This window comes from Bacillus rossius, chromosome 17, assembly GCF_032445375.1.
Source record: "Bacillus rossius redtenbacheri isolate Brsri chromosome 17, Brsri_v3, whole genome shotgun sequence".
Taxonomy (NCBI): domain Eukaryota; kingdom Metazoa; phylum Arthropoda; class Insecta; order Phasmatodea; family Bacillidae; genus Bacillus; species Bacillus rossius.
The window spans coordinates 36,681,178-36,705,288 of record NC_086344.1 but is presented as its reverse complement, the minus strand read 5'-3'; the positions used below and the strand labels follow the sequence as shown (position 1 = coordinate 36,705,288).

Sequence of the window (24,111 nt, the reverse complement as noted above, 5' to 3'; positions counted from 1 at the left end):
AGTGAAAGCTTCCTGAATAAAATAAAATAATGCCAGTAACAACATTATTTTATTTAAATATCTAGTTCCTTTTATTTATTTTCCGCGGCGCGAACCCCACGAGAACCCTGAGATAAGAAAGTCGACTCAATGCCGCGAGCAGCAACAAGAACCCTCAAAGTGTTTTCATGATTTAATGAAACCTGAGAGTGCATAATAAATTAGGGCAGCGTTACAATATATATATATATATATATATATATATATATATATATATATATATATATATATATATATATACACACACACACACACACACACACACACACACATTTTTTTGAGTTTCAGAGAGAACATCAGCTGACAAACATCGTGGCGTGCTTGGACTGTCAGCCCGATGCCTCTCTGGCTGAACTACAGATCATAAAGCATTTGCGTCGTCACGGTTCTTCATTCAAAACACCATACATGTTTGAAACGGAAGAAAGTGGAAGAAATTCTCCATTAAGTAATGATGTTGAATGATAAATTTTTTTGACATCTTGTAAACAATTAAAGGCATGTATTCCAGGCATTTTTGTTAAAATAAAAAGGGGGGGGGGGGGGGGGTGGTCTGTAAAGTCGGGTAACGGACGATAATTTTACATGATAACGTCATAAGAAACATTGATGAAAAATTTGCATACTTTTTTAATTTTCAAATATTATTTACAGTTTTTTTTTGCAAATTTAATTTAAATAATTTGTTTAAATATAATCACGAACAATAAGTTAAAAAAAGCCCGCCTTAACCTTTTTGATATTATAGAAGATTTTGCTCACACGGTGGTCGGCCGGTTCTTGCACGCTCGGCTCAGGCGGAACGTGACGATTTTCCGTGCGTGCAGCCGGCGTTCATTGATTTATAAGACGTTATCACGTCAAAAACTTATTTTTTTTTAAAATGATAATAAACGGTAAATCTGATTATTTAAGTGATTCTGATTTGCTTGTTACGCATATTACCCATATCACCCGGATTATCCCAGTTGGTCCGGATGGATGAGTCGAAAGTACGGTAAGAACAATACAGAAGTGTTCCAGCTGTAGCGGTCAGGTCCGCTACCGCCAGCTTCGCGGGCGTCGGCGCGTCTTTCCCCTCCTCCTTCCCCCTCCTAGCGTGTGTCTTTGATTTCTCCAGCGCCTCCCCTCCCGGGGTATTAACGTTATTAATGACGTGAAAACTTGTAAACTTAACTGCAAACATAGTCTTGTCTTTCACTGTTCAGCATTATTTTGGCAATATCAAATGCAAACGTTAATCGTAGTGTTCTTCCCCGTGACTCAACCTGCTCCCAAACCACCTTTTCCGCAGTCCCAGCCATGTTATGGCCCCTCCCTCCTTGCCTTTAAGCCCTTTAACCCTTTCCTGCCTGGCGGGACTTGTGAGTCCCACAATGTTTGAAGCCCCATAGAAATAGTTGTGTGCATGTTTGAAACCACATGCTGCCTGTCGGGACCTCTGGGTTCCCTGTATAGCTCCGCTCCGCCAGTTGTCGAAGAAGTTCGATTGACAGCAGAGAGAGGTTGCAGCACTAACACGGCAGCGCTGCACCAGCCTGGAGCGTCCTTTTTTTTTTGTTCGTTGAGCTGGACATATGCTAAATGCCTGTCAGGACTTAAAAGTCCCATCATTAAAAAATATATTAAATATAAATAAAAAAAATTGGAAAAAAAAATTATGGTCTCCTTTTATGCCTACTTAAATATAAAAATTAAATAAAAATTACAAAATTCAATTTTTTTACATTTCTAGGCAGGAAAGGGTTAAGCTTTCACGGCATCAGCGCTATGTCACGGGGGGCAGGGCCGGGAGGGGGCGGGGGGCGGACACTGACTGACCTTGAGGGACGGCGGCCCGCTGGAGTGGGTGTCGGGGTCGGCCAGCACCGAGGAGTTGTTCTCGTCCACCACCATGACCTCGTACTCCGTCTCGTCCTGGGACAGCTGCCGGCACAGCCCGCGGCTCTGGGCTGCGGGGGGGACCGAGAACACACACACCGGCGATGGGGGGGGGGGGGACGCAGTACGCACGGCGCACACGGCACGTGCACAGTCGAGTCCCGCTGATCCAGCCCCCCCCTCCCTGCTTGTCCAGACGGGGCGACTGAATTGTTGCCCATTGGAAGGGCAGCCCATCAGGATTTTTCTGACAGTGGTGTTTTTGAAAGGTTGTCTGAATTGTTGCCCCTTGGAAGGGCAGCCCGTCAGGATTTTTCTGACAGTGGTTAGTTTGTAAAGTGACCTAACCTAAGCTTACCTAACATAATCTAACCTAACCTAACCTAAACTAAACTAACCACTGTCAGAAAATTCCTGAAGGGCTGCCCATCCAAGGGGCAACAATTCAGACAACCTTTCAAAAACACCACTGTCAGAAAAATCCTGAAGGGCTGCCCATCCAAGGGGCAACAACTCATTTCCCCCGTCCGGACAACCCGGTTCATTCCGGCGGGATCAACCACAAAAATGTTTCGTTTGTAAATCCTCCATCAGTTCATAGTAGGCTACAGAAAATCTCCTGTTTTTCTTTTAAGTTACACTTCTTTGGGTGCGTTATGAAAAAAAATGACGCGACTGAATTTTTACTATGTGTGTATACCACGCAATGAAATTTTTACAGGATAAAAAAAAAAAAAAAAAAAGGGCTACAAACCATACAAATTAGAATTACGTATGTGTTTTTAAAGCTTATGCTTTAGTGAATGATATTTAGTACGTGTCCATATAATTATAAACAATTATTTATTGTGAATATTAGTGATGGGAAGTTTATTTATATAAGTGAGGTAATGTTCTTGTTTGTACAATTTACTTGCATTATAAATTATAAATTAATACATTATTATTTAATAAATAATTAAAATTAATAATTTATAATGAAAAATCCGAATATTTATTAATTTTAATAATTAATTAATTTTTTTAATTGAATTGAATTTATACTTTACAAACAGTATTTATAATATCATTCCAGTTATTTAGTTTTTTTTATTTCTCTTAATTATTACATGCAAAATTAAAGTTAGTTTTTTATCACGCCAAGTAAGTATAACTTCTAATGCGCGTACATAAGTAGACAGACTTTTTTTAAAATTAAAATTAAAAACAAATATTTCATTATTTCATTAAATTAATATTTTTTTAAAATTGAATTCATTCATGCAGTGAAACTTAGATTCCTTAAAATTTTACAGGAATCCAAGAAAAAATTAATGTAAAATACAGTAAAATTAAAAACAGAGAAACATATTTGGTGCTTAGGCCTACTATAATAATGTAAGTAATGAAAAATACAGAAAATTTAAAAAAAAAAAAAAATTGGGGCAAACCATTTTCTTAAAATAAAATAAAAAATTGAAATTTGTACCAACTGATTATACACATACAAATAGAGTATTATTAACAATTTTTAATAAAAATCATAAATAATTTGTAGCATACAAAAAGTATGTATATTTGCAGAAAGCCAATCATTTCACGAGGAATCTTCTTGGCTTCATTAATGTTAAATTCTTTTTATTTAATTTTTTGTGAGTGAACTCCACTTGCAGTACTGAGTAATAATAAAAAAAATTGATTTTAAATTTATAATAGAATATTAAATTATTCACACATATTGAATATTTTTTGAATACTCAATGACTCCTTGTTCGTAGGTTAAAAATGTAGGTTTATGTATAAAGTAGCATTAAAATAGAGTAAAATTATGCTGTAGGAAATTGTATTTATAATGGGAAAAACAAAGATTTTTATGGTTTTACCCCTTTCAAAAATGTATCACATTCGTTTTAAGACAAATTCATTTTAGTTAGGACTATAATTCGGGTTCGGTTCCATCTATCCTGGATTAGCAGGACTCAACTGTACAGACAGTATCTACAAAACACTCTTTCATGCGTTCTTTGAATGATTCCCTCAATCCCTCAATGGGTGAGATTGATCTGAATAATTATTTTAATTCAGGACACACGCCACTGCTTGTTCACACTGTATGTCGTTGAGAAAACCTAAAGAACAGACAAAGAAAGATGAATACACAAACACACAAAAAAAAAAAGACGCTGTCAAATGCTAAACGAACAGACATCCCAGAGAATTTAGTGAACGGAATTAATCAGAACAATATCACAGCACAGACTCATACAGTGGTGCTGACAAAGAAGAGAGAGAGTTGCAACAATAAAAAGCAAAATTAAAAATTTTGAAAAACCCTCGACGGATGTAAAAGTTGTAATTAAAAAAGGATTAAATAAAACTTTTGAAAAACCTCTGACCAAAAGGAAGTAAGTAACAAAAGATAAAAATAAAAAGTGTATTTAAAAGAATTTATTTGTCGCTAAGTCTATCATATAAACAACTAATTATGACTTTTCCTATCTTTTCCAAACCGACACAGGAGAAAACACATTTTCTAAAAAATTTTCATAATTTTACTAGATTACCCAAAATAACTCATTCTAAAAAAAGAATGTAATGTAAATGCACATGTTAATTATTTTATAAACAGAACTTAACCTCTATTTTTTCGAATTGTATTTTCAGCTTCTTTTTCATTGTTTGTTTACGACCATTAGTTGTTTATTCAAACATGAATTTACTAATGGAGGTGGAAAATGTAGTTTTTTAATACGTAATTATATAAAAAAAGATTATTTAATAATAGTAACTATGAAATAAATTGATTTACAAAATTAGAAGTTTAAAATAATTAATTTAAAATGTGCAACTAGACTTTGTACATGTTTACTATTCAAGAACGGGAATTCTAATACCATCTTACACACGTGCGGGGGCTAAACATTTACGGTACCAAAAATTTACGGAAATGCGTTTCATGTGGTCACTTTGCATGGGAAACAGTAAAAGTTATTTATGTTATGTGAAGTCCTATATTATTTGGTTATTATATTTTATTCAATTTTAATTAAAGTATATTTTTTATTGATTTTATTTTATTTAAATTTTGATTCTTAAGAAAAAAATAATATCTCAAACATGGTTTACTAGCTACATGCCTCCACATAGTTTCTGACGTTCTTCTGCTCTATCATCAGACACTCAGCAGTTGATGTACAGAAGCAAGAAGAAAAATGTTTATTACAGCGCCCTCTGGCAAGTTAACACTATAACACCTATCTAAGAACCATCACTGATGAATCACAAACCTTTTACAGAAAACCGTATCTAAATCGGTCAAACCGTTTCGGAGATAAATGGGAACATTGGTTTTTTGCACACAAACTCTAACCCTAAACACATACACCTTCTACGTTCCATCGTAGGTTAAAACAGTAAATACAGACAAACAACAACCTTGAACAATATTGTGACAGACACAGGAACCCAACAATTTTGGCTTTTTTTCTGTGTGTTTGTGTATTCATCCTTTTTCGTCCGTTCTCTATGACCTACAGTGCAAACTAAGCATCAATGGCGTACGTCCAAAATAATGGTCAGTAATATTCTGCCGAAATGTATGGCCCAGAGATTAGACGCATATTATAAATAATTCTTACAGTGGAACAAGATTAAAACATACCTGAAAAAACCCAAATTGATGGTACTCAATAATGAAAGATCTTAGTTATGTGTAAAACATTTTGTAGGAATCTGAAAATATTTACTTTAAAATGATAAATTCTTTAAAGTGAAGTACTTTGTAATGAAGGCCAAAAATCAATAAATTAAATATCAGGAGAAAACACTAAATGAACTTTACAGTTATTGTTGCTTGAAAAATACACCGTGTGCAATGTCAAAATATTTTCTACAAAAAAAAAATGATATACATGATTGTAATAAGTTGTGAAAATGTAGTGAGCTAAAAATGAAACAAGACAATGAATATTATATTTCTCAAGCAGGCATAAATGAGATCTTGTTCTATGCTTAAAATTTTCCCATAATTGTGAAAAATTATAAGTAACTTATGTCAACTGTAATAATAAAAAACTAGACATTCCAGTAATTTACATGCAAAATCACAGTTATGACTAAAGTAAACTCATATTTGAAATCTGCTAAAGTATACAAGTAGGCACATTAATTAAAAATATACTTACATCAGTCAGCAAACATTTTGAGCATAAAATTAGGTGAAGAAAATTCATAAACTTAAAAAATATAGATATAATAAAAAAAATTCTTTTTTAAGCAACGTAACGGGTACTGACTAAAAAAGTGAATGTGTTCACGATGAAAAGACGATATCAATCTGTAAAGGCAGTTGTTTTTTTTTGTTTTCAAAGGAAAGGCATGTTGTAAAAAAAATGGACTTGCATTCACACAGTGTCCACAGAAATCTCTAATAAAATTTCCCTGACTTCTTCCTGACTTTCCACGACCAAAATTACAATTATTCCTTACTAATTCTTAAATAATAACTTGCTTATTTTGCAATTATATGAAAGAAACAAAAAAAAAATCCATCCACCACCGTTCCTATAGCTGTAGTAGTTAAAACAGAATCCTGCATATGCCTTTTCACAGTGAGCATGAATATGCTTTACAACAGCATAAAAAAAATAATGCTTTATCAATCCAAGAGATGGCATACTGGAGAATGACATTTCACCCTCAAATCACTACCGCTGGGGAATTCTCATGACTTTCCCAGGATTCTGAGTAAATTCCCTGAGTTCCCAGAACGTGGATATCCTGAATACAAGGAAATGATTTCCGAATCATGGACCAGGAATCCTGATGTTCATTTTTTTTCCCCACAGTTTCCTGAAATCATTCCATATTTCATAGCAGAATCCTTCCCTGAATATCATGTTCCTGAACTGTGTTCTTAATGACTACGTTGGTGTAGGTACGTAAAGCCAAATCAAACGAGTACTCAATTTCTGCTGATTTTGGTTTTGGTAGTACAGGGCACCACATGTTTGCTTGATTGCACCACCAAACTATTTTTTGCTCCTGTCTCATCAGTAGGGACAAAATTATGTGGTGAATTGCAATAAAACAGAAATAATGCCGAAAAGCATGTAAAAATACCGCATAAAACCCGAAATGGAAGTTACTACACCATAAAGCCCTGAAATGCAACTAATGTCATGAAATTAATCAGCAATTTAACAAAAATTCATTATATCATAAAAATTTTAACTTCAATCATTTAACATAATTTATTCACCACAATGTTTGCACCAAAATGGTATGGAAAAATTTATTTTACATTGAGCTTGCATCTTGTATTACTCTTATTAGTAACTCATTTTTATATTCCTGACATTGGTTTTCAGTTACACAAACACTTGGCTACGTATACATAATTATTACAATAACTTTATTGTTTAAGTGCAGCATGTATTCGTCAAAATGGTTACATACAAACATATACACGCGTGCATGCGTACGCATGCATACATACATACATACTTAAATAATACACTACCTTTATGGATAAAAAGAATTGATAAAAATGAAGATAATAACACAGAAATCTTATGTTTTAAAAATGAAATTGGCTTTAAAAAAAACAACCTAAAGTCTTGTCTCTAAACATTTATTATATTACACGTTATTAATAGAGACAAGATTTATGGTTTTATTTTTACTCCAATTTCATTTTAAAATGTAAGATTTTGGCATTATTGTTTTTATTTTTCTAAAAGCTTTTTTTTTAATATCTACTCCAACAAAATATTAGTAAAATTCAAATTCTGCATTTTTTACGATAAAATAATTTGTAATAAATAAGTCTAAAACATATACATTCAGAACAAAATAAATAAATTAGTGAGCATTTGTGGTTTAAAAGTGATTCAATATAAGTTGCACAATAAAATTAATAAAACTAATTTTTCTGATCCATGCACCTGGCTACAATTTTTTTTGTCCGGATATGGCATTCCTTGAATTTCAAACATTAAAAGATTACTTTTTTAAGATTTGAATTTAAGTTTTAGTTAAATGTTACTTAATTCCATGATATAACTTGCATTTTGGGTGCTACATGGTATATTAATTTACATTTCGGTGTTTCGTCATGCTTTTCGATGTTATTTTGGTTTTATCGCAATTTACCATACAATTTTGTATCTGGTTATTAATGAAACACATTTCAACGAACGTACAAAACATACAGAATCATCTATAAAATGTTTTACTGTGTAATATAAAGTTTCAACTGTTATCGTCTCCATCAACACTACATATTCAGCACTGCCAGTTTGAAAGAGAAAAATATCTTACCGTATTTGTTCAAAGAATTTTAGAAAGATACATTATTGTTTGTGATTAGCTGAAATGCTATAGATAGGTTCTTCAAATTAATGCACAATGGTTTTTATCCTTTAAAGTAAAGTTAGTATAAATTAGATGAATATTTTTAATGGTACATTAATTAAGAAACCATACAGTATAAAAAATTACTAACACTTGTTTGTAACAAATATCCTACCTATTGTCAATATCTCTGTTTTTTTTTTTTCCAGTTTTAAAATACTTCTTTTTAATTCCCTGAGTTTTACCAATTTCCCACATTTTCCCTAACTGCAGGAACTTTAAAAGTTATTTCGTAGTACCAAACACCATCAAATCCTTAGTGTTCAAAAAATTCAATATTCGAGGATAAAGAAAAATATTAAGAGGAAATAAAAGTAATTAAAAAAATTGAACACTGATAACCTCTTAAGTTTCTTCATACCTATCTGGTTACCATTCGCCAAGATAGTGTACTTTGAACATGTAATTATATATATTAAAATTATAATATGTAATGATTCTGGAAACTTAGTCTGTGAAAAAAACATTTAAAGGAGTGACTGCTTCAACACCATAGTTAATATATTTTTTTAATTTCTTGCACATGATTTTATTTTTGACCCTTGGACCTAGAGGGGTATATTCGAGACACACTTTGGAATTCGGATTCAAGATGATTGGGATCTCTGCCCCCATCATTATTTTTCTAATGTATTCTGAAAGCGATGGACTTGTAGGTAAACTCACGTATTAAAACAATGTCGAAACTTTGCCAGACCTTGGGGGGGATTTTCCGTGCCACCCTTCGATCTCGACCGTACGGAAACGGTAAACGATTCTGAACAACATTGGGTGAGCCTGGACGTTGTAAGAAAACTACAGAATAATATACAAGCTGCCTTTACAATATGACCTGCCTTTTTGTGTGTGTGTATGTATGTGTATGTGCAGTGCTGGACACATTCGAACATAAGAACTGTGCATTCAGTTGACTTGGGAAAGCGCTCAAACACATGCAGGCCAAGAAAAACGACAACAACAAAAACTCGAGCGATGGAGCTTGCTAACAGCTTGCACTAGCGTTCAGCAACAGAGGATTCCATTCACATATATACAAATACGCACGAGGTGCCAGGAAAAACAAAATTTACATCCCACAGTCAAAGGAATAATTTCCTAGCCGGAATACAAATTCTGGCCGAAAAAAATTTACAGATGTTGATAACATTTTTTATCACCGAGTTCCACACAGCTATGAATTCTCCCAACCGTTTATGAACTATCAAGGTGTTAAATATGACCTTGAACTCAAGACAACATTTAATATGCAGTCAGTTATAAAATAATATTATGTATTTACATCTGGAATAGGGGGATCAGTAAAGTTCTTACGATGACTTGCTACGCAAAATTACTGTCCCCTCCAGCATGCCTCCGAAATATCAGCAAAAAAATTATGACTATACATTCAAACAATTTAACCCTTAAGCATGCAAAGTAAGTACGGAATGTAAAAGTGCAATACATATATATATTTTTTTAAAGAAAAATTTGATTAAAAAAAAGAGCTTAAAAAGGCAGAAAAGTATAATTATAATAAAAATGAAGTTGAGGAAATGAAAATTGCCTAATTCTTGCAAGTTTTTTTTTTAACCATTTAAATAATAATTATAAAATAACCATGCATATTAACAATATAGAGCATCCTTAAAAACAAAAGGAATGCCAACTTTCGAATTTTTTTTTTCAAGTAACCAACTTTACCCAAACAAAAAAAATTATACAACACAAAAAAAATTTTCATGAGCGAATCTTAGGCATGGAATGTTCTAAAGATTTGCAACAAGCGCGAAGCTTCACATCAGGCAAGAAGCTCTGCATCACAACCGATGCTTCAAATAAAACGAATAGCTAATTTCCTGGCGAAGACAAATCGAATGACAAAAATAGCTTCAATTGATTCGCTTGTTCGAAGCTTCGCACAGGCATAGAGTCTGGGATCATTTAGGGGTGGTTGACAAGATTACCACACACTGGAGTCTGTTCCTGAAACTACGATCATCTGAATGTAGCTCCGCACAGAACAAGAGCAACTCCGGAGGGAGCCAGAATTTCAATTATTTTATTTTATTTTTGAGGGTGTTTTTACGTTTACTTAAATATGTACTTAAATTTGTGTGTAAAAATATTTTTTTCATCTAATAGTTATAAAAAACAATAACTAAAGTTCTGTATTTGAGACCGTGACTTTTGCTAATATTCAAAGGTCGATCGCTGACTTATTTAATACATATCATGTTTTGTAACTACGTTATTTTTTTTGCACAATAGCCCCTCTTGAGAAGTATTCGTGGAGCTGTCCCCTCAAGGCAAATGCAAAGAAGTTTCAAAGTTTGAATTCCGCTGCACTGAAAAAGTGAACAAAACTGAAAATACAAAGAAAGAAAAAAAAAACACCCTGCTTAAATGAAATTAATATAAAAAAAATTTTTAATGACTATGTCATAAACATAAGTACATGGGAACAGAGGAAAATGTTTTGGTAATGAAGAGTTTTGAGAAAATTTGCAGCAGGTTGACAATCTTGGAAACTGAAAATATCTTTAACTTACTGCATGTTTTATGCATTAAAATCCATGACTGTAAACATTGTAATGTACAAAACAATATACTTCCTGTGTAAAACATGAGATAGCAAAATTAGGTAAAAAAAAATTTTTTAATCAATATACCAACTGCTTTCAAATAATACAAGGAATCTTTCTTTTCTGCAGAGGTACATATCTTAATGTAGCAATTTCCCCCCTACCCCCCCCCAAGTTTTGATATTTTTAATATTATATTTAATATACAATAATAACTGTGCATAATTAAAATATCTGTAATATAAAGTGATGATTAAAGTAGTATTAAAAAAAATAATATATTTTAATACAAAATTTTATTTATAAATGATTTTTAGATATTATTTTATATATAATGGTGAATATATATTTAAATGTTATAATATACAAACATTAATTATGATTCTTTTAAAACTTTTATTTTAGTTGTTACACTTTTCCTGAAAGAAAAAAAAAAGTCTGAAATACTAGGGTAGCTGAAGATATTTATATTTCAAAACATGCATAAACGTTTTATTAAGAGGGAAAATAACTATATACATATATACATAAAATTGGTACAAATTATTTCAAAAAATTAAGTATGGTTTTTGAAACACAAAAGGAACTGAGACATGCTCCACGAAAATTAAAAATGGAACGAAAAACAAGCAATAACATGACCCTTGTGATGTTCGTCATGGAAAAAACTATAAATGTTGCCATCGTTAAGTGTCTGGTACAGGAACGATTTATCTGGGGAGGCCAAAGAGAACTTTTTTATTCTTAGGAAAAAATAACTATCGAAAACACCACTCCAACACGTGCACTAACGGTCAAATGGGAAGACAGCAAGAGGATGGGGGGATAGGTACGTAGCGGAGCATGCCATATGCTAATTGTAACATCCGTAAGGGCAGACGGCAGGGGAGAGGTAGAAATGATGCAGCAATGATGCTACGGGATTCTCGCAATGCGCTTGTGTTTGTCTACTCCTCAGTTTTCGTAACGGCTAACGTTGGACTCTAATATATTTATTTTATTTAAAGCAGCTACAATTTATTTATTCGTGTGGAAAAGAGTTATTGATTTGTGCAACTAACTTTATACGTATCATTCATTTTTAATGTGGATAGTGTGATTTAAAATGTATTTAATTTATCTCTACACCTAGTAAGCAAGAAGTCTCACTTCTGACGGGTGTGGACTCCACGTACACACTTTTTTTTTAAAGTCCGATGGCTTAAGACAATAGAACCTCCAAATGTAGTATATTATGAACCATGCTGAGTCACGCGCCAAGTCATCTCTATTCCAGTGTTTGCCAGGTGAGACTGATACATTAAGCTGTGTTCAAGTTTGTTAATTCATAATTTCTGTGATTCGTGACTTGGCAGGTTTCTTTTCGGGATAATTCATGACTAATGACAAGATTTTATGGTTTTTATTCTTTGGCTAATTTCGTTTTTAAAACAGAGATTCCGTTAATAATGTTCGCAGGCTTTCGCTTTAAAAAATGATTACACTAAAAAAGACATTATAGGGTTTTCACTGAAAAATCATAAAGACATTTTTAAAACTCAGTTTTGAGGCTAACTCTAATTATTAATGAATATGTTAGTTTGACTGAAACACGTGATTTACTGGTTCAAAATAAGTCAATGACCTAAAAACGTAAATTTGTAAAGTAAAAACACAAAATGGTCAACTGATGATTATTATTCTGTAATTTTGGGGGTTTAGTTATGTACAATTACAAATAATGAATTTAGGAAGAATAATATCAGGTCACGTGAACATTTCCATAACAAAATCGGCCTTCGATAAGCAATGGATTTGAAGTTTAAGAAAGCTTAGGAAGTTAACCCCGTGCAACCATGATCGAGATCTTATACAAAGTAGAGAAAACACTAAGATATTTGTATGTAATACGGACTGACTTTTCTGACTTGACAACTGAGAAGATTCTCAATCCTACAAAATGCATTATAGGAAAAAAAAAATTAATAAAATGTAAATGTTTGAATGAGAAAGAAACACGACATTGAAAATGAAAACACACCTGCTTGAGATTTTCTGTTCTAAACACCTATTTCTTAATTTCGTTTATAAATTAATCCAGTTGATAATTAATCACACACAGATCTGAACCCAAAATTTCAAATGATCATTAATTACTATTTATGGTTGTTTGAATTTCCGGGTAATTTTTAAATTCTCCTCTTACGCAAAACCTTTTCTTTCCAACAACGCAGATTAGTATGTCTTACCAAATTTACTCAAATTATCAAATGAAATATCTGACTAAAATAATGTTATTAATATATATATATTTTTTTTTACCGTTTATTAAATTATTAAATACTTCCCAAACTCTAGCAACTCCTGATGTTCCACGACCTTGTCAGATCACAAGGACACACGGGTAAAACTGAACACAGTGGCGGAGAGCGTCGGCCAGAAAGCGCGCAAAGCGAAATCTCTGTCACAGCTCGTGCAGGCTGCAAGCAAGGCGCCGACACGACAAAAAGCGGAGAGAGAAAAGAACCACCAAACAGAAGCAAAGCGACGGAGGGGGGGGGGGGGGGCAACCACCACCCCCCCCCGCGGGGGCACGCGGACAGGGGAGGGGGGGGGGAGAGGGAGCGGGGGGGCGTTACCTGGGTGGACGTGACCCACGGAGTTTCTGTGGTACTTCCCGACCACGTGGTTGTGAATGTTGTTGATGTTGTTGTTCGTGTGGTTGTTGTTGTTGTTGGTGGTGTTGTTGTGGTGGTGGTAGTTTTTGAAAAAGGGGTTGCGGTGGCGCGGGAACGGCTGGTGGTGGTGGTGAGAGACGGGGGGAGGGGGGGCAGGGGCGTGCTGGACGGCGTTGGGGTGCGACCCCGGGAGGAACTGGGGGTACACGTGGTGGGACCACTGCGGGAACAGGGGGCGGGAGCTCCCTTCTACGCGGCGAGGCAGCGTCCGGGCAGACAAGAGACACACACACTCACGCACAACTCAGCATATCCGCCAACTATAACAAGTGAAACTTCTCCATCCAAGCTTTGAATATATATACTGTATAGAAGTCGCCAGCCCAGGTTAAAATTTCTAATACGGTTTTGAGGTAGTTGGTTAATTCACCGCCGCAAGCGCCACCATCTCTAGGGCATCGACTTGTGGCGGTCCCTAGCGGACAAGTGTCGAACTCTTCAAACACCCCTTCCCCCTCTTCCCCCTCCCGTTGAACGACGTTGAGCTGCAGTGAATAATTGGTGGGGGGTGCGGGGAATGACAGCGGGCGACAGTGCTGCGCTCTAACGTGCAAATAACAACCTAAGACGATACAGGGCGTTAACGGCAGCGCACTTGCAGCGGTGAAGTTCCCAAGCTGCTCATCATACGCTTCTGAAAAACGTAGAGTAAATCCTATCCACTCGCGACTTCTATACAGTATATATATTCAAAGATCCAAGTTAGCATCGGTCTCCCCGGTCGAGACAAAACAGTAACTCCCCAACAATAAACCCAAACACGTAAAAAATTCGATTTCCGCGCATGTGCAGGATGCGTCGAAAACACAACGTCAAAGAACATAGGTCCAAATTCCTTCTATTGCTTGAGCCATTACCATTTGCACTGATAAACACCGGAGCCTTGTTATGTGGAATGCCAAATTGGAAAATGTGCACAGTTACAGGTTTCAGCATCGTTGGTTGTGTACCTTGCCGATGTGGCATTCCACATAACGAGGAACCAGTGTATTATTGTACATGGTAATGGCTCGTAGCGATAAACAGGGTAAAAGAAGACACGACCACTCGTAAGACCAAACTTGTGTCTGGGTGCATGTTTTAAATTCAATCTAAGAATTTCAACCGGCAAAACATACTGTATTTACTGGTTTTTAAGACGCACCTCTTGTGAGGTTACAACACTTGGCATCCTAAATTTGCCATATTCACTCGAATCTAAGAGGAATCCATGTTGTAATTTGAGCTATGGAAATGGTTAGCAGCATACAATCAATGACATCCCACAATCAGAGGCAAACTTATCAATATTAATAGTAAAAGCATAAATAAAGAAGATTATTAAGCAAGATGAGATAATTTAGCATGTTGGTTTAAAAAAAAATGGTGGTTAGTAAATTATCACATTTATATTAACTAAATTATAATCACATGTGCTTTTTTGTTTAAGTAAGGTTACTGTTAATTTTTGAAACATACTGGCAGACAAACATTTTAAGTACAACTTCTGCTCATTTAATATTAAATCTGCCAAACAGGTTAAATCAATAAAAATTGGTTCCCAAATCTGTTACGGAGTAATGTGGGGGTAAATAAACAATGTGAAGCTAACAAACCAAAATTTAACATGCACATGAAAAAAGTGGCTTGAATTGAAGTACATACATACTAAACTAAAATATGAGAGCGTCTGAGAATCAAGGGTATCTTATATTACAGTAAATACAGTATTGAGCTATAAATAAAATATTACATCAACAAATTTAATAGTTTTTAGTATATTATTTTTAAAAAATGATGAGAAGTTTCACTTTCTGATATGTGTAAGATACATGCACCAATTATTTCACCACACCTAACAGTAATTGTTATTTGTCTGATACGTCATATCTGAAAACACTGTGAAAAAAAACATTCAATAAAGTGTTAACTTAAAATAAGTTAAAATTTAGTGTAACTTATTCAAATAAATATTCATTAAATAATTAAAAATTATAACTCCACCTTTCATCCCTTCAAAATAGATAAATTTAAAATGATGTAAATTACTACCAAAAATTGACCATAATTTTTTTTGTGATAAAAATGTCTTTACAAAAATTAATAAGAATTTTTTATCACACAAATTTAAAAAAAAAATTAAAGAAAACATACAAATTGCTAATAATACTTTCACATCTAAGTCAATCATATGGGAAACAAAAGGAATAAACAAAAGGGATTTTACAAAAAAAAATATATATTTTAATTGTATCAATTAAAAATGGGAAGGCTAAATCCCAAATTCCTTGAATTCCTGGGCCACAAAAGAATTCTGAAAGAAAGATGAAATTTTTTTTTCATGGAAGTTAAAGTGGATTACAGAATCTTTTTTTTTTTCCTTCCACACGTGGGAAAAATTATTTAATCACAACAAGGTAAAACCGTGGTCTACGTGGATTGATCTGTGTGCAAAAAATTTTGTAAGTTAGAATACATGGCTCGAGGTTGAAAAGTACGCATACAGGGTTGTGTATCTTAAATACTCGTCAAAACTGCGGGTACGTAAGCAGGGCACAAAGTGGAGGGAGAAATGTTGATGTACGCAGGTCCGGAAAAAAAAACTTAAGTTGGTCGCTAGACCTGTTACAGTGTACAGACTGACTCATGTGACTTTGTCTCATGTTCGACAGTTCTCATTAGCAGTAAAAACTGTTTACACATCCTTCCATCACTGCTGTTCTGCGAAAAGCATTTTGTTAGCAAAATCCATGCAGTGCTTTGATTGTGTTCCCATGCATACGATTGGATTGCCAGTATGGAAGGCCACACAACAGGGATCCAGTCTACTTTTCTGTACACAGTTAACGAATCTAGTTATCAAAATAAGCATTTCGGGACCTTTGTTCATTGATATTTCTAGCTTTTCCACACGCCACGCATGTGCACACGCAGTTTTTACGTGTACCTTAGATATACCTGGTATTTTAGCTGCAACCTGTATTTTGCACTTAAATATGAGTTCATACTCCAAGGAAAATAAGATTCTATTCCTTCCCATTATTTAAATTTAACATATACTATTAGTTTTTTTTTTTAAACAACTAGTACTATCCTAGATTTTTAGAACACAAGCAATTGAGGACAGTATTTATGTAACTATTTATACAATCTCATATCATCACATTATCATTTTATGCAAATAATGTTGTGCTGTACCTAGTAAAAAAATTACTAAGATCTAGTAAAATAGCTGCACAAATTTTTTAAGAGCAAAAATAAATTATAGTTACTGAGAAATTGAGACACTCAGTTTTTGTTTAATTAAGCCTTTAATGGTTTGACTTTTGATAAAAACTATGAGAAAAATAATCATATTTTGCAAAAAAAAAAGAAACTAATATTAGAAAATCAATGTATGGACATGGGGGTCTATTAGTAACATTGACTTATGGCCACATGGTTCTATAGTTTGTTTCCCAAATGAAGAAAATTCTGAAAATTTGTAAAATTAGCAAAACTCAGACACCGTAATTGAATATGTAAATTGATATCAAAAAATTTCTTGCTCGGATTCACTCACATGATTTGTTATGCAACACCAAAGACTTCACTTATGTGGTGTCTCGAATACTGCAAACCTTTTTTAAAAAAAGTTCTGAAATTATCAACTAGTACTTTAAAAATACTTTGAAGTATGTAAGAATGCAGAAGCTTTAATTCTAAACATAGCCTTTGAAATGGTCGGTGACACAATAAACGTGTTCAGTATAGAACTAAGCCACTTATCTTAAGAGCCGTGTCTACAAGGATAACCAGACATACTCTGGAATATGGTTTTACATTACCCAGCCAGTTTTACAAAATACCACTTTCGAACAGAAGTGTTTCTTGGGTGTTTCAAAAGATTTAAAATGCTCAGAACTTAGAAACACAAACCTACTATGATCTCATTAGTGATGGTACAATCTAATTCTATCAAATCTTTAGTAGTATTCGAAAGATTTGACATTAGAAAAGACAGATATATATGTAGCAAAAATACAAAACTCATAACTCTGAAGCCTTACTAGCTTTCCACAATATATTTTGTACTTTTGGTATAGAATTATGAAAACTAAACTACAATATGTATTAATTCGGAAAAGTTGGTGAAATGAACCTATAAAATGGTTAAATGTTTCAACGTTATAGTTAATATATTTTATTTCTTGTAAGTTATTTCATTTTTTATCTTTAATTCTAAAATTTGGTTTCTTGGGGTAGATTTGAGGCACTCTTTGAGATTTGTATTCGAAGAAATTAGGATCTGATCCATCACTAGTTTTATTTTTTTTTATAGTCATGTTTTTCTCTTTGTAAAGCAGTGTTTGTTTTTTATATCATCGTGAAAAATTATATCATGTAAAATGTGTAAATAGTAGCTAGAATAATACTGTCGTTACCTGAATATAATGCTATGATTTTTACTAAAACTGTGGAAAATAAATGTGGGTGTCGCATTACAATTATATCTTACATCTAATATCTTGTCATTGGGAACAGGTTAGTTGAAAAACTAAAGCTCTGCCTGTGTACTGCGTCACTTGTGTCACTTTATCCCTGGGCTTCCTGGACCTTTGCGCAGGCGTGACAGATGAGATGTGCAGGATGAAAGAGAGTGGGCAAATGGAGTGTGTCACTGGGTTCTCACTGCTTCTCTTCGCTGTGGCTACCCCTACCCCTATTCCTCTTTCACACTACGAGGCGACCAATCCGACCACAACCTTTGCTTTATAAACTACAGTCATAAAACAAATTTTTTTTCTAACTGCAGCTTGGTGTTTTAAAAAAAAATAACCTGTAAAGCAATCTACTGATGAGAGTGGCCCTAGAAAGGGTATTATAAATAAGCAAAAAAACTTAATAATTCAAATTTAATTTTCAAGTGCTATGTACTTGAATTGCAATTTCCAATCAATAAAGTCTTTTTTTTTTTCATGAACTCATTAACCAAAATTATGGGGTCGCATTATATTCGGGTAAATACGTATTTAAAATGTAAAACCCTATCTCGGAGCATGGTTGGGCGTCCACGTAGACAGGGACCATTACTGAGAAAAGCGAAGAAGAAAAACGGTTACAATTCAACGTGTTTATTTTTCCGGAGGCACGGCTGTCACTCGGAACTCGAACTGGCAGAGGCACTACTGTGTTTGCTACGCCGGTCGACACAACCTCACTCCCGTGTGCGCCAGCGGCTACCAGGGTGTGCCAGGGGGGAGGGGGGGAGGCCTAAGTTCATGCACACCTCGTTCTTGTGCGCATGCAGGGGGACGGGCACGTGAGAGGACGGAACACACGCATCACTTGAGTCAGGGGACAAAACATTCCCACAGCTAACAACACGAAGATCGATAAAAAAAAAAAAAAAACATACATGTTACACACGTGACACTAACATTCAGGGCTTTTTTTTTTATATAAACGAAAAATTCCTTGCACGTAACAATAAGATAATAACTATAAAGTGCATGAAAGACTTAACTGATACCAAAGGTTCTGAAAGAAAAAAAAAAACGGTGCTGAGAATTCGATTTTCCCGTCAAATGAGCAACTACTAATCATTCTTGCTGTGAGATCTAATTTCTAGGGATGGAAAAATCAAACCTTAAAATACCATCAAAATCCTTAGTATTCAAAATACACTGTGGGCGGATAAGTAGTTCTGTAGTTTTATCCTTAGGAGAGTGAGTAAAACACGAAACAGATTCCTTGAAGCACTCTAGGGAATTTGTAATACACCTTCGACTTCACTTCTCCGCCATATAACGTTATGGTTAACGCCAGTGGCGTAGCCAGGATTTGTGTATGGGGGGGTTGTTAAGAAGCATGGCACCCTCCCCCCCCCAACCATATTAAAGTTGGGGGGGAAGGGGTCCGGCGGGGGTCATCCCCTGGGAAAATTTGGATTTTAAGGTGTAAAATAGTGCTAGTTTTCGGTACTTAAAATTTAAATATCGTAATGATAAAATTTTTTTTTTATTAATTTTTAATATGAAATTTGCTTGAGTGACGAATAAGAAATTTAATTAAAGATTTGTTGCTAAGGGGGGGGGGGAAGGGGGGGGGGTGTTTGGAACCCCTAAAACGCAACGCCCGCCCCCTGGCTACGCCCCTGTTTGAAGCACTCCAGGGGGACTACGTAACACACCTTCGACTTCATCACTTCTCCGCCACGTAAACGTCACGGCCAACGACGCTAGGGTGTCTCTCTCGCGGCAGGAAGACCCGCGCCCTCGGGGGCGGGGGGACAGGGGGGGGTAGGTACCTGGGGGGCTGCCGGCGCGGTGCGACGTGCCGTTGCCGCGCGGCGCGAGCGCTGGGCTGCGCGGCAGCGGCGCGAGCGGGGGCTCCAGGATGTCCCGGTACTTGGACACCATCAGCACGGAGATGAAGTACACGATCGCCAGCGACAGGAACTGGGCCTGCTTCGTCTCCTCCTGAAGAAGGGGAACGAACCAAGGATCATTCAGGACCTCGTCAAGATGACCAGTGTCTCAACTTCCATTCCAATAGTTCAAGTTCTTCATCATCATTACAGGCATCGTAATGGCTAAGGTGTTAATTATTTAAATGGAATTATTGTTTTTAAATTTCATTGTCTGTTGTTTCTTTGGATGCTTGTTAGCCAATTAACACAAAATATTACATGCGTTTATATAACTAAAACAACTTATCTGTAATGAAATAAAAAAAAAAAACATAAAGTATTGCAAGTGATTTAAAAAAAATATTTTTTTTTTTACGAATTATACTTTAAAAACATTCACACCCTAAAAAAAAATGAAAAAGACCGATCTTCATCATTTTGCACCTATCATTGTTTTACTATAAATAGAGACGAGGGGGGAAAGGGGGTGGGGGGAACACCAGGCTGAGCCACAACACCTCGACACAAGATCAGTCGCAAACGAACGAAAAAAAAAAAAATCTCCCGCGTTCGAACACAGAAGTAAAATTTTCTCAATTGAATACTAAGAGTTTAGGTTTTAACATACAGTAAACTCCCTATTATCCGCGCATGCTACGGAAAAAATACAGCACTGATATAAATCTGTATTTTATTACAAGTGAGCAAATTTTGAACTCTACTGACGAGTGTATTGTGTCCAGTATACAGTAAAACGCCACAGGCCTTCTCGGAACTCACGCAGTAGGCTGGCATGCGTTGCTATTTTTGTCTCTGTCGCGCTTTGTTTCTAGTCGTATGGTTGAGCACTTTTATGTTCACATTACTGAAATGTATTGTATGTTAATTATTCAGTAAAAAACTAAAATTATAGCATCATTTAAAAATTTTTTTAATGTTAATTGTAACTTTTACTGAACATAAAGGTTTAGATTTTTAAGTAGCAATTAATGTTTCCTTTTTTGTTTTCCATCTTCGGCTCTTTTGCGGATTATCCGCGATTTTCACTATCCGCGGTGGCCCTTCCACTTAATTTCGCAGATAATCGGGAGTGTACTGTACTTGCATGTATGTTGAAAGTTGAATGCATAATCATTCATTTATACATGTATCACATGCCCACCAACAGCTACAGTCTTTAATGGTGGGCAGGACACTTACGGACAAGGATAACATAAAAACAAAAAAGACAAAATACAAATTACAATAGGCAAAATGGTCACTGCAAGTACGTGGACAACTCCCTTCCCTGAATGAAATCCACAACAGGTGAGCAACATTCGCAATCAGCCAACTAATAGAAGGCGATGATGTGTGTCACGTACCTACAGTGACCAACACGAAACAGAACAATAATAAAAAAGACAGAAACAATCAACAAATATAACAAAAAAGAAAAAAATACGAACATGATATACTAATATCAATTACGCATAGTTATGAATAATTATGCATGCTCGTGCTATCAATTCCACACATGTGGAATTAATTAATACAGCCAGAATAATATAGTCCAACTACATAAAACCAGCTTTTATAATGATTCTGAATCACTAGCCAGAGGAAGCATTAAAAAAAAAAGGACTAATGATTTTAGCTATTAGTTTAATATAAGGGAAAAAAAAAATTACGTATTTTTCATTGCGTTCGAACATATGTGCAATGGACTCCATTCCGTTAAAAGTATTGAATCGTGTCGCAAACACATTTCGTTGCACACAAAAATTTCAACCCGCAGCACACCTTAAGAAGTACAGTATTACTTCTTGAACGCACCTTGATAAGTACCGTCAGTTGGGGTAAAATTGGTCCTTTGAGGGTAACTTTGGCCCAAGACAAAAAAAATGTTAAACCATGTTACAACTCTTCAAAATATTTATTAGATGTGATGATACATATGTAACATATGTATCATCACATCTAATAAATATTTTGAAGAGTTGTAACATGGTTTAACATTTTTTTTTGTCGTGGGCCAAAGTTACCCTCAAAGGGCCAATGTTACCCCAACTGACGGTAGTCGTTCAAAAAGTTACCGTATTTGCTCGCGTAAAGGCCCCGCCCGCATAGACGCCCCCCTCCCCCCCCTCCTTGTTTTGTGAACATTTTTTCTAGGTTTATCTGAGGGCAGGGCAGCTTGGCATGCATCAAACAGCAAGCCATGCATTGTGAGAGGCAGGAGGTGATTTTGTAAGCGGCAGTGGTACAGAGACCGGTATTACAGTTTGTCCGCTCTCAGTAGGACCGTCGTGAGGCGTGACAGACGTACGCAGTTGGTCGTATCTCAAACGACGTAAAGATGAAGCACGTGCAGTGTTGTTTGGAGAAGAAGAGGGGAAGAAGCAAACAACCTTTCAAAGGACCTGGTAGAGAATATCAAGAAATGTGCGAGCGCTTACGACGTCTCTGTAGATCACTGCTCGCAACCTGTTCACGTCCATGTCTTGCAGCAGCTTCTCCGGGTCCTTCACGGGACTCGACTGGCTTGCGAGGTTCTCCACTATGTTCTGGGAAAAAACCAAACCACAACATGACCCCGCTGATTAATCACGACACTGGCACTAAAGTTATTCAATATTAAATGTGCATTCCGGAAAAAATAAAATTATTTTTTTCCTCCGCACCATAAGTAATAATATTTTTGACGTTACAACGTCTAATAAATCGATGAACGCCGGCTGCACGCACGGAAAAGTGTCCCGTTACGCACATTGTCCCGTTACGATCATTGTACGCTTGCGCCGCATCTATCTCTCTTCCACTCGATTGGAACAACCATCGATTTGACTTTTTCGAGGCGCATTAAAGTTGAAACACTCCCATTCGTTTCCTACTTTTCCTATCATCGTCCTATCCTTAACAGAATAACACAGATTGGAAGAAGTTAAATAGTAAACATGTATAAAAGTTATAGTTAAAATAATCTCTTCATTAAAGTAATAAACATATTTGAATTAATGAGTGCAAATAAAAGTAAATTTATCAATTAAATTGTAGATTTCATTTCACTCCTTCTTTGTATCCATACAAAATAGTGATAATTAAATAAAAATGATTCAATTTTATTCATAAAAGTATGCAATCATTTCATAAATGTTTTGTTATGACGTCACGTTAAACTATCGTCCGTAAACCAACTGTACAGACAATCAATTTTTTTAAAGGTTTTCTAGGCCTAAACAGCATTGTTATTGTAATGGATGCTTTGCCTGTCTGACAGATGCTTATAGCTTGTAAACACGTTAATGTTGGAAGTTGTCATTGATTCAAAACTAAGAATCAGGTTTTTTTTAAAAGTTATTAAAAAATTTTTTCTAGAGGTTAGTGATTTGTATTGTTTAAGTCCATCCATAATGACATCATGGATGAGATTTAAAACACAAATAATTTATATAATGTATAAAATATAAATGAATTATTAAAAGGATAATTAAATACATAAATGAATAATAAATTCTTTCTGTCTAATCGCCCATTGAAGTGGAAAAATTTATACATTATGGAAACATGAAGTACATAAAACTTTGAATAATTTGAATAAAATGGTGTACATTTTACTGTAGGGCCGCGACGTCTTGGCGTGTCGTGTTGCGGGGAAGCGGGGAAGAGTAAATGAGAGGGGAAGCAGCTGCGCGCGCACATCAGCCGCTATGCGGTTCGTAGCAAAAACATCAGGCGCCACGCTCTCAGTCTGAAGTGAGCAATGGAGCCCGACGCAGGACGTTCAAGATACAATAAAGTAATACATAGTGGGGAGAGGGTAATTATAAGTAGTGTAATCCAGTGTTGTGATGAAGAAGCTGCCAACAAATTTCTGCTAGTTCCTCTTGCAAAAGCAACCGAAAGAGCTGCGCGATACACAGGTATAAGCCAAAGATCAGTTTCGCGCATCCGAAAACACAACAAAGAGACGCCAAATAAAAAACAAACAACAACATTATAAGTTTTTCAACGCATTCCCCGTAATTTCACCCGCAAACTTTCTGCACCGCTTGTTAGAATATTTATTAGCTACAAGTGTAGCCGATATTGCTACACATTATATTGCATTATATTACATTATATTACATTAAATACAGTACATTATACATACATATACATTATATAT

At 35.2% G+C, this 24,111-nt stretch overlaps 1 protein-coding gene across 7 annotated transcripts in view; it reads right to left on the bottom strand.

The window, feature by feature from the left end:
• Window positions 1-24,111, bottom strand: part of LOC134540806 (neurobeachin) — a 987,386-nt gene that overhangs the window by 350,738 nt on the left and 612,537 nt on the right. For all 7 annotated transcript variants that reach the window (XM_063383739.1, XM_063383741.1, XM_063383738.1 and 4 more), the window contains exons 27-29: window positions 22,403-22,510; window positions 19,863-20,034; window positions 1,861-1,991 (exon numbers count right to left, since the gene is read on the bottom strand). In XM_063383739.1, the coding sequence (XP_063239809.1) occupies window positions 1,861-1,991; window positions 19,863-20,034; window positions 22,403-22,510 (411 nt within the window). The remainder of the gene's footprint in view (window positions 1-1,860; window positions 1,992-19,862; window positions 20,035-22,402; window positions 22,511-24,111) is intronic.